This window comes from Anomaloglossus baeobatrachus, chromosome 5 (genome assembly GCF_048569485.1).
Source record: "Anomaloglossus baeobatrachus isolate aAnoBae1 chromosome 5, aAnoBae1.hap1, whole genome shotgun sequence".
Classification (NCBI taxonomy): Eukaryota; Metazoa; Chordata; class Amphibia; order Anura; family Aromobatidae; genus Anomaloglossus; species Anomaloglossus baeobatrachus.
In genome coordinates this window covers 351,449,357-351,465,198 of record NC_134357.1, presented here as the reverse complement: position 1 = coordinate 351,465,198, position 15,842 = coordinate 351,449,357, and the positions used below count along the sequence as shown (strand labels likewise).

Below are 15,842 nucleotides of genomic sequence, written 5' to 3'. Positions count from 1 at the left end.
GCCTCAATGTCCCAAGGAGATTTCCTTGCATCGATCGATATCAAAGATGCTTATCTCCACGTACCGATTGCTCCAGAGCACCAGCGCTTCTTGCGCTTCGCCATAGAAAACGAACACCTGCAGTTCGTGGCACTGCCGTTCGGCCTGGCAACAGCCCCACGGGTTTTCACCAAGGTTATGGCTACTGTAGTAGCGGTCCTCCACTCTCAGGGTCACTCGGTGATCCCGTACTTGGACGATCTGTTGATCAAGGTACCCTCTCAAGAGGCATGCCAACACAGCCTCGACGCTACCCTGGAGACTCTCCAGAGTTTCGGGTGGATCATCAATTTTCCAAAGTCAAATCTGACACCGGCCCAATCGCTGACATACCTTGGCATGGAGTTTCATACCCTCTCAGCGATAGTGAAGCTTCCGCTGATCAAGCAGCGGTCACTACAGAAAGGGGTACAATCTCTCCTTCAAGGCCAGTCACACCCCTTGAGGCGCCTCATGCACTTCCTGGGGAAGATGGTGGCAGCAATGGAGGCAGTCCCTTTCGCGCAGTTTCACCTGCGTCCTCTTCAATGGGACATCCTACGCAAATGGGACTGGAAGCCGACGTCCCTCGACAGGAACGTCTCCCTCTCTCAGGCGACCAAAGCTTCCCTTCGGTGGTGGCTTCTTCCCACTTCATTATCGAAGGGGAAATCCTTCCTACCCCCATCCTGGGAGGTGGTCACGACGGACGCGAGTCTGTCAGGGTGGGGAGCGGTTTTTCTCCACCACAGGGCTCAGGGTACGTGGACCCAGCAAGAGTCCTCGCTTCAGATCAATGTTCTGGAAATACGGGCAGTGTATCTTGCCCTGAAGGCGTTCCAGCAGTGGCTGGAAGGCAAGCAGATCCGAATTCAGTCGGACAATTCCACAGCGGTGGCATACATCAACCACCAAGGCGGCACACGCAGTCGGCAAGCCTTCCAGGAAGTCCGGCGGATTTTGATGTGGGTGGAAGCCACGGCCTCCACCATCTCTGCAGTTCACATCCCAGGCGTGGAAAACTGGGAAGCAGATTATCTCAGTCGCCAGGGCATGGACGCAGGGGAATGGTCCCTTCACCCGGACGTGTTTCAGGAGATCTGTTGCCGCTGGGGGGTGCCGGACGTCGACCTCATGGCGTCCCGGCACAACAAGGTGGTACCAACGTTCATGGCACGGTCTCAAGATCCCAGAGCTCTGGCGGCAGACGCCTTAGTTCAGGATTGGTCGCAGTTTCAGCTCCCTTATGTGTTTCCTCCGTTGGCACTGTTGCCCAGAGTGTTACGCAAGATCAGGGCCGACTGCCGCCGCGTCATCCTCGTCGCTCCAGACTGGCCGAGGCGGTCGTGGTACCCGGATCTGTGGCATCTCACGGTCGGCCAACCGTGGGCACTACCAGACCGACCAGACTTGCTATCTCAAGGGCTGTTTTTCCATCTGAATTCTGCGGCCCTCAACCTGACTGTGTGGCCATTGAGTCCTGGATCCTAGCGTCTTCAGGGTTATCTCAAGACGTCATTGCCACTATGAGACAGGCTAGGAAACCAACGTCCGCCAAGATCTACCACAGGACGTGGAAAATTTTCCTGTCGTGGTGCTCTGCTCAGGGTTTTTCTCCCTGGCCTTTTGCCTTGCCCACTTTTCTGTCCTTCCTTCAATCTGGACTGGAAAAGGGTTTGTCGCTCGGCTCCCTTAAGGGACAAGTCTCAGCGCTTTCTGTGTTTTTCCAGAAGCGCCTAGCCAGACTTCCACAGGTACGCACGTTCCTGCAGGGGGTTTATCACATCGTTCCTCCTTACAAGCGGCCGTTAGAACCCTGGGATCTGAACAGGGTGCTGATGGTTCTTCAGAAACCACCATTCGAGCCAATGAGAGATATTTCTCTCTCACGCCTTTCGCAGAAAGTGGTTTTTCTAGTAGCAGTCACTTCACTTCGGAGAGTGTCTGAGCTAGCAGCGCTGTCATGCAAAGCCCCTTTCCTGGTGTTTCACCAGGACAAGGTGGTTCTGCGTCCGGTTCCGGAATTTCTCCCTAAAGTGGTATCCCCCTTTCATCTCAATCAGGATATCTCCTTACCTTCTTTTTGTCCTCATCCGGTTCACCAATGTGAAAAGGATTTGCACTTGTTAGATCTGGTGAGAGCACTCAGGCTCTACATTTCTCGGACGGCGCCCCTGCGCCGCTCGGATGCACTCTTTGTCCTTGTCGCTGGCCAGCGTAAAGGGTCACAGGCTTCCAAATCAACCCTGGCTCGGTGGATCAAGGAACCAATTCTCGAAGCTTACCGTTCTGCTGGGCTTCCGGTTCCCTCTGGGCTGAAGGCCCATTCTACCAGAGCCGTGGGCGCGTCCTGGGCTTTGAGGCACCAGGCTACGGCTCAGCAGGTGTGTCAGGCAGCTACCTGGTCGAGCCTGCACACTTTCACGAAACACTATCAGGTGCATACCTATGCTTCGGCGGATGCCAGCCTAGGTAGACGAGTCCTTCAGGCGGCGGTTGCCCACCTGTAGGAAGGGGCCGTTTTACGGCTCTATCACGAGGTATTCTTTTACCCACCCAGGGACTGCTTTTGGACGTCCCAATTGTCTGGGTCTCCCAATGGAGCGACAAAGAAGAAGGGAATTTTGTTTACTTACCGTAAATTCCTTTTCTTCTAGCTCCAATTGGGAGACCCAGCACCCGCCCCTGTTTTTTTGTGTGTACACATGTTGTTCATGTTGAATGGTTTCAGTTCTCCAATATTCCTTCGGATTGAATTTACTTTAAACCAGTTTATAATTCTTTTCCTCCTTCTTGCTTTTGCACCAAAACTGAGGAGCCCGTGGGAGCACGGGGGGTGTATAGGCAGAAGGGGAGGGGCTTTACACTTTTAGTGTAATACTTTGTGCGGCCTCCGGAGGCATAGCCTATACACCCAATTGTCTGGGTCTCCCAATTGGAGCTAGAAGAAAAGGAATTTACGGTAAGTAAACAAAATTCCCTTCTTTTCTGAGATTTTGAGCTTTTGGCCTTTACTTAGGGGACTATGAATGTATATGATCAAGGAAGATTCAATCCCCCTGGGTACACACTTTAGTAAAGGGGCCTTGTTACCATACCTGGTACTACAGCTCAGTCCTATCAAGTGAATGAAGCTAGATTACTGCTCAAGGCACTGCTTCACATGAATACTGAAGAGACCTGGGGAGTGGTGGGCTGACCCCGAGTATTGGTCATCTGTACAGATGAGCGAGCCCAAACTTTTAGTTCAGGTTTCAGAGCAAACACAGACTATTTAAAAAAAACTCAGAGTTCAGGTGCTCTACGTATGCTAACCACTGACTCGAGCAACCGTGTGCTCCGGTACGCTCAGTACTCAGCCCAGTGCGAGCCTCTTGTATTCTAAAAGGCTGTCACTCTGGGGGAAAAACAACATTTTTGGATGCCGTGTGTCCAAAAAAAAAAAAAGCTCAGTTTATGGATGGCTATATGTGGGCCGAGTGCCGTACTGCCCAATCATTGACTTCCAATGGGTTTTGGGCCCCGGGATCAAGTTCAGGTCAAGTTGGGTCCCAAACTGAACTTTATCTAAAGTCCAGCCTAACCCGGCGAACCGGAACTTCCATGGATCCCCTTATCTCTAGTCATCTGCTGAAAATTCAGTAAAACCTCTAAAAAAAAAAATGTATAGTATTTGTTGATCTTATCCATTTTTATTGACAGCATCTAATTCTACATGAAAAAGATTGGTTATTTCCTGTTTTATTTTGCTAAGGAGCGGGGGAGAAAAAGAAGAGAATAGTGAAAGTAAGCAAGAACATCAGCAAGAGGTACTAAACAAGCCAATGTCTATTGTTTTGTTTGTTTTTTATTTTGTAAGGAAAAACTGTATTTGGAAGAAACACACAATCTAATTTTGTTTCTCTCAGACTCAAATACAGCAACGTCTAAAATACATTAAACTTGTCTTTCATTGTTTTTTGCTGACTAGGAAGAAAAACCCCCCAGTACAAACAATGTGGAGCAGATAGACGAGGAGAGTAATCCAGGTGAGCATTTAACACGTGACAATAGCATTTATATAAGTTTATATAGTCATATCATTGAATGCCAGAGAGATTATACCTGAAGCCGGCCATATGCATTCATCCGCTATCGGCCAAACATTCGGTCGGGTAATCTCCATCTCCCCAATATATGTGCACACCTGGTTCTGCCAAGTATGTGTTTTTTCTTAATGTGGAGAGAGGAGTAAGGCTGAGGCCACACGGGGATTACTGCGAGTGCTCGCATTACACTCGGCTTACGCTCTTAGCACAGCGGCAGCCGAGTGTCATGCGACTGTGGTCCGATCATAAGATCAGACCACAGTTGCGGAGGGGCGGCGCTGCGGAGGAGAGGGAGGGATTTATCTCCTTATCTCCTCCGTTGCCGGCTGATGTGAGAATCGCACTGCTTCTCACGTTACACCAGACTTGAATAGGTGCGAGTGAAACTAGATCGCATTGCACCCGCAGCATGCTGCGACTGATTTCTCTGTCTGATTAGCGCTAAGAAAACAATCGCTCATGGAAGCTGCCCCATAGAGTAATATTTTATTGCATTCCACTTGCTCTGTTTTTATCGCCGTGTGTCCTAGGCCGAAGCATTAAACTTTTATATATTTCACGTTTTCCACTGTATAATCGATACAACTAGAAATCGTGAACACATGCAACTATATTCTCTTGTGGGTATAATTTTTCCTTTTGCTTTTGCACACACGTATCACATTTCCTATATTTGTAAGCCTATAAGAACTCAAAAGCCGGCTCACTAGTACTCACCCATGCCCTGGACCAAGGCAAGCTGCAGATTGACAGCTTTGACTTATCTGAAAACAACAAGGTCTAGAGCTGAACTGCAACATGTATTATGCTTCTTCTATCCCCAACATCATTTTTCAGTGAGAGTTAACCCACGTCCATGCACTGTTTCCACCAAAATGATCACATTCAAGGCAGCTTTTTATCTTCTATAGGGTCAACTTTAACTTGTAAATCACTTTCTTACATTACATAACTATATGAAATGTACGGCCTTGCTGCTGCTAATATTTTCCATGTTCTCTGAAGCCCAGGATAGCCCTGAATCAGACAGATTGTTATGGCCTGTTGCATCCGCGCTGACAGCAAGACTTCGTAGACTCATTACTGTATATCAGCGGTGCAATCGTAGGGAGTTGGCACGGCCAGAGATTTTAGCTCCTACAAGTCACAGCTATTGGCTTCAAGAAGAAATGGTCAGAAGAGCAGAGATGGATCCAATTATGAAAGAAATGCAGAAGAGGTATTTTTATGTGGATTGTATTTTTGTTGTTTTTTGTTTTTTATTTTAACCTTACCATTTTGCATGAAATAACAATACTTAACAAATTTTGTTAAAACTCTGTTGTACCAATCCTTTGCTATTCCTCCAGGAAATGTATGAATAAATTGAGATCTAGATATTAACCTTCCCTTTTTGTTATTGGACATTGTTCCTACACAGTCTCACACTGTATAATCAATGCAGATCATGTCAGGTGTAATGGCAAACATCCTATTAAATGGGAATTGTAAGGCTATGTGTGCACATTGCTTTTTTTGTCGCGTTTTAAACTGCACTGTGTGAATGACAAAGGGCATGCTTTTGCTTCCCCAGCAAAGTTTGAGAAGTCAGAATTTCCATGCTCATGTTGCAGTTTTTTTGTCAGTGTTTATTTGTCAAATATTTGTCAAAATCTTTGACAAAAAAAAGCAGCATGTTCATTCTTTGTGTTTTTGTCACCCATAGAACTTAATGAGGGGATGATAAATGAATCGCAAAACATATGGTAACAAATGGGTTGCGTTTTGTATGCGATATACCTGCGTTCTTGTCACAAAAAACGCTGGTCATCCACTTTGTTCCAGAATAAAAAAACATTGTAGGAGTGAAAATTTCTCTCTCGCTCTGTCTCTCTCTCCGCTTCATACTCACCGATCACTAGCGTGGCTGTCACACTGCTCCTGCGGCCTCTCATTCTTCTTCCCGACCTGCTCATAGTCTCATTACATATTCACTGTACATTACATATTCACTGCACCCTCTCATTAGGCTCATACATATTCACTGCTTCCCCCGTCTGTGATTGGTTGCCGTCAGACGCGCCCCAATGCTGAGTGATAGCTGTCTGACTGAAACCAACTAACCGGTGGGCGGGTCTATATCGTACAGGAAAATAAATACATTTAAAAAAAACGGCGCATGGTTCCCCCCCTCTCACCCCTAAATTTTGATACCCAGCCAAGATAAAGCCTCACAGCTAAAGGCTGGTATTCTTAGGTTGGGGAGACCCACGTTATTGGAGGCCCCCCAGCCTAAAAATATCAGCTAGCAGTCGCCTGGAATTGCCGCATCCAATAGATGCGACAGTACTGAGACTGTACCCGGCTCTTCCCGATTACGCTGGTGTGGTGGCAATCTGGGTAATAAGAGGTTAATAGCAGCCACTAAGCCCTAGGTTAGTGATGTCAGGTGTCTATGAGACACCCCACATTACTAATCTGTAAGTGAAAGTAAATAACCACAAACAACCAAAAAATCCTTTATTTGAAAAAAAAAAAATAAAAAGCACCCTCTTTCATCACTTTATTAACCCCCAAATGCCCCTCCAGGTCCGAAGTAATCCACACTAGGTTCCATGGCGATTCAGCTCTGCTACATCTCTGTCCTGTCACAGTGAGCATCATAAAGCATGACTGCCATCTGTGAGTGCAGACAGAGCCACGTGATCAGAATGAACCCGGGTGAACCCCTGACGTCACAGCTATGGGCCCCGCATTACGGCGTGTGTCGCGGCAGTGACATCACGGGTTCACCGCTGTGAGGTTCAGGCCGCGACTGACATGAGCCGTGCAATCAGTGGTGAAGTCACTCAAGTGAGTCCTCCACCTGCGGCTCACTCTGATTTGCAGTCACAGGTAGAGGACTCATCTGTGACTGGAAGTCACGTGAATGACGGCACCGCTGATCGCGCAGCTCACTTCAGTCACTTGGGTTATTTGCTGTCACAGGTGGAGGACTCCAACTGTGTCTGTGGCTAACATGAGTGACGTCACCGCTGATAGCGCAACTGACATCAATTGCTGTGTGGAGCTCACAGCGGGCAGTCTTGTTCTATGGTGCTCACTGTGCGCATCAGATGTAGCAGTGCTGGAAGCATCGTGGGACCTCATGTGGATTACGTCAGACCTGGAGGGGTGTTTGGGAGGTTAATAAAGTGGTGCAAGAGGATTCTTTTTTGTCTTTTAGGATTTTTTGGGAGTTTGTGTTTATTTACTTTCACTTACAGATTAGTGATGGTGGGTGTCTCATAGAGGCCTGCCATAACTAAGCTAGGGCTTAGTAGTAGCTGTGGGCTGTTATTAGCTCCTTATTACCCCAATTGCACCGCACCAGGGCAACGGGAAGAGCCGGACCCAGCGCCAGAATTGGTGTATCTTTGGGTGCGCCACTTCTGGTGCGGCTGTCAAATAACGATGGCCCTTCCCACCCTAATAATATCAGCCCCCAGTTGTCTGCTGTATCTTGGCTGATTTTAAAAAACTGGAGGGAGACCTCACATCAGTTTTAAAAAAAAAAAAAAAAAAAAAATCAAATAATAAAAAAACAAAGTGTGGGATCCCCTCTATTTTTCATAACCAGCCAAGATACAGCAGACAGCTGAGGTTTGCAGCTACTGCTGTTCCTGTACTGGATATGAAAAATGAGGGGGACCCCACATCATTTTTTTACTCCCCAAGAAAAACAACTGACCAAACTAGCTATCCCTCTATCAAGCAATTCTGTTTTCTTCGGCGCTCCATTGGGAGACCCAGACGATTGGGTGTATAGCACTGCCCTCCGGAGGTCACACAAAGCAATTACACTAAAAAGTGTAAGGCCCCTCCCCTTCTGGCTATACACCCCCAGTGGGATCACTGGCTCACCAGTTTTCTGCTTTGTGCGAAGGAGGTCAGACATCCACGCATAGCTCCACTGTTTAGTCAGCAGTAGCTGCTGACTCTATCGGATGGAAGAAAAGAGAGCCCATATAGGGCCCCCAGCATGCTCCCTTCTCACCCCACTTGCGGTTTGTAAGGTTGAGGTACCCATTGCGGGTACGGAGGCTGGAGCCCACATGCTGCTTTCCTTCCCCATCCCCCTGAGGGGCTCTGTGGAAGTGGGATCTTACCGGCCCCCGAACCCTGAGGCCGAGCTCCATCCACAGACCCAGAGACCCTGCTGGAGGAGCTGAGTACAGTCAGGGACAAGGCCCTGCAACGTTCAGGTACTCTGTGTCCCCGCACAGACAGGCCACGCACATTCCAGGCTTGCTGGGTGTGCTAGTGCGCCGGGGGCACTAGCGCTGCGCGCTCGGGTTAGAGTCACTGCAGCTTAGCTGAGTGATTTTTTGTCTTGGGAACTACCGCGCCGGCCGCTCCGGGAGCGGCGGCGCCGCTGGGACTTGTAGTGCGCCGGGGACTCGCGCTGCCCGCGCTTTTACGGCGACAGCGCTCATAAATCTAGTCCCCGGCTTTTGCGGCCTAGTTACGGTTCGTTCCCGCCCCCACCCTGTCAATCAGGGAAAGGGAGAGACGCTGTGCAATAGGCAGCGCCGAGGGCTGGAGCCTTATTTACATGCTCCAGCCCTCTCACTGGGCACAGTGGGGACGCAAGTTTCTCGCTCTTGGTCTCAACACGCCCAGGGCCCGCCCCTCTCCACAGGACGCCGGCAGCCATTCCTGCATGCAGTCTGGCTGGAGAACGGACACAGGCTCTGGGGGACTCAGACAAGGGACTCTGGCGACCACACACCCGCGTTTATGCGGGCGGTAAGCTGCACATAAGTGCTGGCCCCACTAGTGCCACAGTGTTATTTGGTGCATTTTTTCTCTGTACCATATATATTTATATTGCACTGTACAGTCGCTTCTTGGCTTATACCCTCATTGCTCTGAGGAGACAACAACATGTCATCCGCAAAACGCAAGGGTGCCAAGGCACAGGCGGTACGCACTGCTTGTGCCGCATGTGGGGCTAATCTACCGGCAGGTTCCAATGACCCCCATTGTGTGCAATGTTCAATCCCTGTGCCACTTCGTCAGCCAGAGTCTATGGTAGTAGTGGCCCAGGCAGAGACGCCTGTGAACCCTGCCCCGGTGACGGGGACAGAATTTGCAGTTTTTGCTGATAAGATGTCTGTGACTATGACAAAAATCCTGGAAACCTTGCAGTCCAGGCCAGTTTCTCAGACCATGGACACTGCTGTGTGTATGCTCCCCGGTCCCCCTCAGTTGGAACTAATCCGTACTTCAAGGGGGTCCCAGGCATCACAGGCTGAAGACTCTGACTCGGATGACAGTCCCAGGCAGCCTAAGCGGGCTCGCTGGGAAAGACCCTCGCCGTCATCACACTGGTCAGGGTCTCAGCGAGACGAGGCTCTGTATGAGGAGACAGAGGTGGGTGATCAGGAATCTACTCCTGACACCGCTCTCAATCTAGATACCCCTGATGGTGACGCTATGGTAAATGACCTTATAGCGGCCATCAATAGACTGTTGGATATTTCTCCCCCAGCCCCTTCTGCAGAGGAGGCAGCTGCACAGCAGGAGAAGTTCCAGTTCCGGTATCCTAAGCGTAAATTGAGTACTTTTCTGGACCACTCTGACTTCAGAGAATCAGTCCAGAAACATCATGCTTATCCAGATAAGCGTTTCTCCAAACGTCTTAAGGATACACGTTATCCCTTTCCCCCTGACGTGGTCAAACGCTGGACCCAGTGTCCAAAGGTGGACCCCCCAATCTCCAGGCTTGCGGCTAGATCCTTAGTTGCAGTGGAAGATGGGGCTTCACTTAAAGATGCCAATGACAGACAGATGGACCTTTGGTTAAAGTCTGTCTATGAAGCTATCGGCGCGTCGTTTGCTCCAGCATTCGCGGCCGTGTGGGCACTCCAAGCTATTTCAGCTGGCCTGGCACAAGTGGACTCTATCATACGTCCAGCAGTGCCGCGAGTAGCGTCCCTAACCTCGCAAATGTCTGCGTTTGCGACTTACGCTATCAACGCTGTCCTGGACTCTACGAGCCGTACCTCAATGGCGTCTGCCAACTCTGTGGTTTTGCGCAGAGCCTTGTGGTTAAAGGAATGGAAAGCAGATTCTGCTTCCAAGAAATGTTTAACCAGCTTGCCACTATCTGGAGACAGACTGTTTGGTGAGCAATTGGCTGAGATCATTAAACAGTCCAAGGGTAAGGACTCCTCCTTACCCCAGCCCAGATCAAGCAAACCTCAACAGAGGAAGTGGCAGTCGAGGTTTCGGTCCTTTCGAGGCTCCAGCAAGACCCAATTCTCCTCGTCCAAAGGGACTCAGAAGGAGCAAAGGAGCTCAGATTCCTGGCGGGCTCATTCACGCCCCAAGAAAACAACCGGAGGAACCGCTTCCAAGGCGGCTGCCTCATGACTTTCGGCCTCATCCCTCCGCATCCTCGGTCGGTGGCAGGCTCTCCCGCTTTTGCGACATTTGGCTGCCACAGGTCAAAGACCGGTGGGTAGCAGACATTTTGTCTCACGGGTACAGGATAGAATTCAGTTCTCATCCTCCGCCTCGGTTCTTCAGAACCTCCCCACATCCCGACCGAGCAAATGCCCTTCTGCAGGCGGTGTGCTCACTAAGAGCAGAAGGAGTGGTGATCCCTGTTCCTCTGCAGGAACAAGGGCAAGGTTTTTACTCCAATCTCTTCGTGGTTCCAAAAAAGGACGGCTCGTTCCGTCCTGTTCTGGACCTAAAGCTGCTCAACAAGCATGTGAACGCCAGGCGGTTCCGGATGGAATCCCTCCGCTCTGTCATTGCCTCAATGTCTCAAGGAGATTTCCTTGCATCAATAGACATCAAAGATGCTTATCTCCACGTGCCGATTGCTACAGAGCACCAACGTTTCCTACGTTTCGTGATAGGAGACGACCATCTCCAGTTCGTAGCTCTGCCATTTGGTCTGGCGACAGCCCCACGGGTTTTCACCAAGGTCATGGCGGCAGTGGTAGCAGTCTTACATTCTCAGGGACACTCGGTGATCCCTTACTTGGACGATCTACTTGTCAAACCACCCTCTCAAGAGGCATGCCAACACAGCCTGAATGTTGCGCTGGAGACTCTCCAGACTTTCGGGTGGATCATCAACTTTTCAAAGTCAAACCTGGCTCCGACTCAATCACTAACGTATCTTGGCATGGAGTTTCATACTCTCTCAGCGATAGTGAAGCTTCCGCTGGACAAGCAGCGGTCACTACAGACAGGGGTGCAGTCTCTCCTTCAGGGTCAGTCGCACCCCTTAAGGCGCCTCATGCACTTCCTAGGGAAGATGGTGGCAGCAATGGAGGCAGTCCCGTTCGCGCAGTTTCATCTGCGTCCACTTCAATGGGACATTCTCCGCCAATGGGACGGGAAGACAACTTCCCTAGACAGGAAAGTCTCCCTTTCTCAGACGGCCAAGGATTCTCTGCTATGGTGGCTTCTTCCCACCTCATTATCGCAGGGAAGATCATTCCTGCCCCCATCCTGGGCAGTGGTCACGACAGACGCGAGTCTGTCAGGGTGGGGAGCAGTTTTTCTCCACCACAGGGCTCAAGGGACGTGGACTCAGCAGGAATCCACCCTTCAGATCAATGTTCTGGAGATCAGGGCAGTGTATCTTGCCCTATTAGCCTTCCAGCAGTGGCTGGAAGGAAAACAGATCCGAATTCAGTCGGACAACTCCACAGTGGTGGCATACATCAACCACCAAGGAGGGACACGCAGTCGGCAAGCCTTCCAGGAAGTCAGGCGGATTCTGATGTGGGTAGAGGAAAGAGCTTCCACCATATCAGCAGTTCACATCCCGGGCGTAGAAAACTGGGAAGCAGACTTCCTCAGTCGCCAGGGCATGGACGCAGGGGAATGGTCCCTTCACCCGGACGTGTTTCAGGAAATCTGCCGCCGCTGGGGGGTGCCGGACGTCGACCTAATGGCGTCTCGGCACAACAACAAGGTCCCGACCTTCATAGCGCGGTCTCGCGATCAAAGAGCTCTGGCGGCAGACGCCTTAGTGCAAGATTGGTCGCAGTTCCGGCTCCCTTATGTGTTTCCACCTCTGGCACTCTTGCCCAGAGTGTTACGCAAGATCAGATCCGATTGCGGCCGCGTCATACTCGTCGCCCCAGACTGGCCGAGGAGGTCGTGGTACCCGGATCTGTGGCATCTCACGGTCGGCCAACCGTGGGCACTACCAGACCGTCCAGACTTACTGTCCCAAGGGCCGTTTTTCCATCGGAATTCTGCGGCCCTGAACCTGACTGTGTGGCCATTGAGTCCTGGATCCTAGCGTCTTCAGGATTATCCCAAGGGGTCGTGGCCACCATGAGACAGGCTAGGAAGTCCACTTCTGCTAAGATCTACCACAGAACGTGGAAGATTTTCTTATCCTGGTGCTCTGCACAAGGAGTATCTCCCTGGCCATTCGCGTTACCTGTCTTTCTTTCCTTCCTGCAATCTGGGTTGGAAAAGGGCTTGTCGCTCGGCTCCCTTAAAGGGCAAGTCTCGGCACTATCCGTGTTTTTTCAGAAGCGTCTAGCACGACTTTCTCAGGTGCGCACGTTCCTGCAGGGGGTTTGTCATATCGTACCTCCGTACAGGCGGCCGTTAGATCCGTGGGATCTAAACAAGGTCCTTGTTGCTCTCCAGAAGCCGCCCTTCGAGCCTCTGAGGGATGTGTCACTTTCTCGACTCTCACAGAAAGTGGCCTTTCTGGTAGCGGTCACGTCTCTTCGGAGAGTGTCCGAACTAGCAGCGCTGTCATCCAAGGCTCCTTTCCTGGTGTTCCACCAGGACAAGGTAGTGCTGCGCCCCATTCAGGAGTTTCTCCCTAAGGTGGTATCCTCTTTTCATCTTAATCAGGATATCTCCTTGCCTTCCTTTTATCCGCATGCAGTTCATCGGTATGAAAGGGATTTGCATTTGTTGGATCTGGTGAGAGCACTCAGAATCTACATTTCCCGCACGGCGCCCCTGCGCCGCTCGGATGCACTCTTTGTCCTTGTCGCTGGTAAGCGCAGAGGGTCGCAGGCTTCCAAAGCCACCCTGGCTCGATGGATCAAAGAACCAATTCTTGAAGCCTACCGTTCTGCTGGGCTTCCGGTTCCATCAGGGCTGAAGGCCCATTCTACCAGAGCCGTGGGTGCGTCCTGGGCATTACGACACCAGGCTACGGCTCAACAGGTGTGCCAGGCAGCCACCTGGTCGAGTCTGCACACTTTCACCAAACATTATCAGGTGCATACCTATGCTTCGGCGGACGCCAGCCTAGGTAGAAGAGTCCTGCAGGCGGCAGTTGCCTCCCCGTAGGGGAGGGCTGTCTTTGCAGCTCTAACATGAGGTATTTCTTTACCCACCCAGGGACAGCTTTTGGACGTCCCAATCGTCTGGGTCTCCCAATGGAGCGCCGAAGAAGAAGGGAATTTTGTTACTTACCGTAAATTCCTTTTCTTCTAGCTCCTATTGGGAGACCCAGCACCCGCCCTGTTGTCCTTCGGGATTTTTGGTTGTTTTTCGGGTACACATGTTGTTCATGTTGAATGGTTTTCAGTTCTCCGACGTATCTTCGGAGTGAATTTGTTTAAACCAGTTATTGGCTTTCCTCCTTCTTGCTTTTGCACTAAAACTGGTGAGCCAGTGATCCCACTGGGGGTGTATAGCCAGAAGGGGAGGGGCCTTACACTTTTTAGTGTAATTGCTTTGTGTGGCCTCCGGAGGGCAGTGCTATACACCCAATCGTCTGGGTCTCCCAATAGGAGCTAGAAGAAAAGGAATTTACGGTAAGTAACAAAATTCCCTTCATTTCTTTGTCGCTCCATTGGGAGACCCAGACAATTGGGTGTATAGCTTCTGCCTCCGGAGGCCACACAAAGTATTACACTTTAAAAAGTGTAACCCCTCCCCTCTGCCTATACACCCTCCCGTGCATCACGGGCTCCTCAGTTTTATGCTTTGTGTGGAAGGAGGCACATATCCACTCATGCATTCTCAGATTAGTTATATCGGTTGGAAGAAAAGAGGACCCCCACGGGGTCCCCGGCATGTTCCCTTCTCACCCCACTAAAGTCGGCGGTGCTGTTAAGGTTGAGGTACCCATTGCGGGTACAAAGGCCGGAGCCTCATGCCGTTTTCCTTCACCATCCCTTAGTGGCTCTGGGAGAAGTGGGATCCTGACCGGTCGTCCATTCACTGGGACCGGGCTCCCTCCGCAGCCCCTGTGGGAATCTGCTGGACAGGAGTATATTCTTCCTCAGGGATCGGGCCCTGCATCTATAAGGTACTCTGTGTCCCCATGGGAACTGTGCATGGAGCGCCTTATTCCCGGACGCTGCAGCAGCTGCTGATTTCGGAAGATCGGCGGACTTCCGCGCCGACCGAGCCTGCTTGTCGGCCGCGGTCTTAAATTTAGTCCCCGGCTTCATCGCGGCCTAGTAGCTAAAATCCCGCCCCCGGGCCTGCCTGTCAGGGGTAAGGGCGGGACGGCCGGCCTGACGTCGGCTGTGAGGGCCGGAGCATCCTGTATGTTTCCTCCCCCCTCACTGATCACTGTGGGGACCCCAGATTCCCGCACTTTTCTAGCTCCGCCCACGGCTCCACTCCTCCCCTGAGAGCTCCGGCAGCCATGTTTTTTGGCATTCTGCCGGTGGAGGATTATCAGAGAAGAGCTCTGCAGCTCTGGGAGACCTAAGGCAGGGAATCTGGAGGACACACACTCGCTTTTTAGCGGTCGGTAAGCCACACCGGTCACCCGGTGCTGGTCCCCCCCCAGGGTGCCGGAATAGATACGTATTTATATACATATTTCTGTTCGGTCGGGCTGTATACCCCTTCCCATATACCCTCAGTGATCACTCTCCTAGGAGACAACAGCATGTCGTCCACAAGGAGCAAAGGTGCTAAGGCACAGGGTTTTTTTGCGACCTGTACCTCTTGTGCGGCTATGTTGCCTGCGGGTTCCACCTACCCTCACTGTGAGCAATGCTCAACCCCTGTTTCGCTTGCTCAGCCGGAGCCTCGGTCACTAGTGGGCCCCTCGGCTCATGTAGACCCCCCTGCTCCCCCTGTCCAGGCGGCAGGGACAGAGTTTGCTGCGTTTGCTGAGAAACTCTCTGAGTCACTTTCGCAATCCATGGCTCAGTCTATGGACAAATGGTCTGCCAAGCTGCTAGAAGCTTTGCAGTCCAGACCGGTCCTTACACAGGCCCCGGTCCCCGTTAGCTCGTTGCCTCCAGGCCCCTCTCGGTCCGCACCGCAGCGCGCTCCCAGGTTGGGCCCTAGGTCCCACGCAGAGGACTCCTGCCCGGATCTCAGTCCCAGACCGACTAAGCGGGCTCGCTGGGAATCTTCCCCGACTTCTTCACGCTGTTCGGGTTCCCAGCCCGAGGACTCTCTGGAGGACGAGGCGGACGTCGCAGCTCAGGGCTCTGAACCTGACGTTGCTCTCAATCTTGATACACCTGAAGTGGACGCCTTAGTTAATGATCTTATCTCGTCCATTAACCAGGTGTTAGATCTGTCTCCCCCGCCTCCACCTGTAGAGGAGTCGGCTTCTCAGCAGGAGAAACACCAGTTTCGGTTCCCCAAACGTACACGGAGTACTTTTTTCGATCACTCTAACTTCAGAGATGCTGTCCAGAAGCCCAGAGCGGTTCCGGACAAGCGCTTTACTAAGCGCCTTACTGACACACGTTACCCCTTCCCCTCTGACGTAGTTAAGGGGTGGGCTCAGTGTCC

General features: G+C 51.4%; 1 protein-coding gene across 3 annotated transcripts in view; it reads left to right on the top strand.

Annotated features, from left to right (window-relative positions):
• CHD6 (chromodomain helicase DNA binding protein 6) overlaps positions 1–15,842 on the top strand; it is a 338,823-nt gene that overhangs the window by 286,708 nt on the left and 36,273 nt on the right. For all 3 annotated transcript variants that reach the window (XM_075349913.1, XM_075349914.1, XM_075349912.1), the window contains exons 27-29: positions 3,773–3,827; positions 3,989–4,046; positions 5,112–5,325. In XM_075349913.1, the coding sequence (XP_075206028.1) occupies positions 3,773–3,827; positions 3,989–4,046; positions 5,112–5,325 (327 nt within the window). The remainder of the gene's footprint in view (positions 1–3,772; positions 3,828–3,988; positions 4,047–5,111; positions 5,326–15,842) is intronic.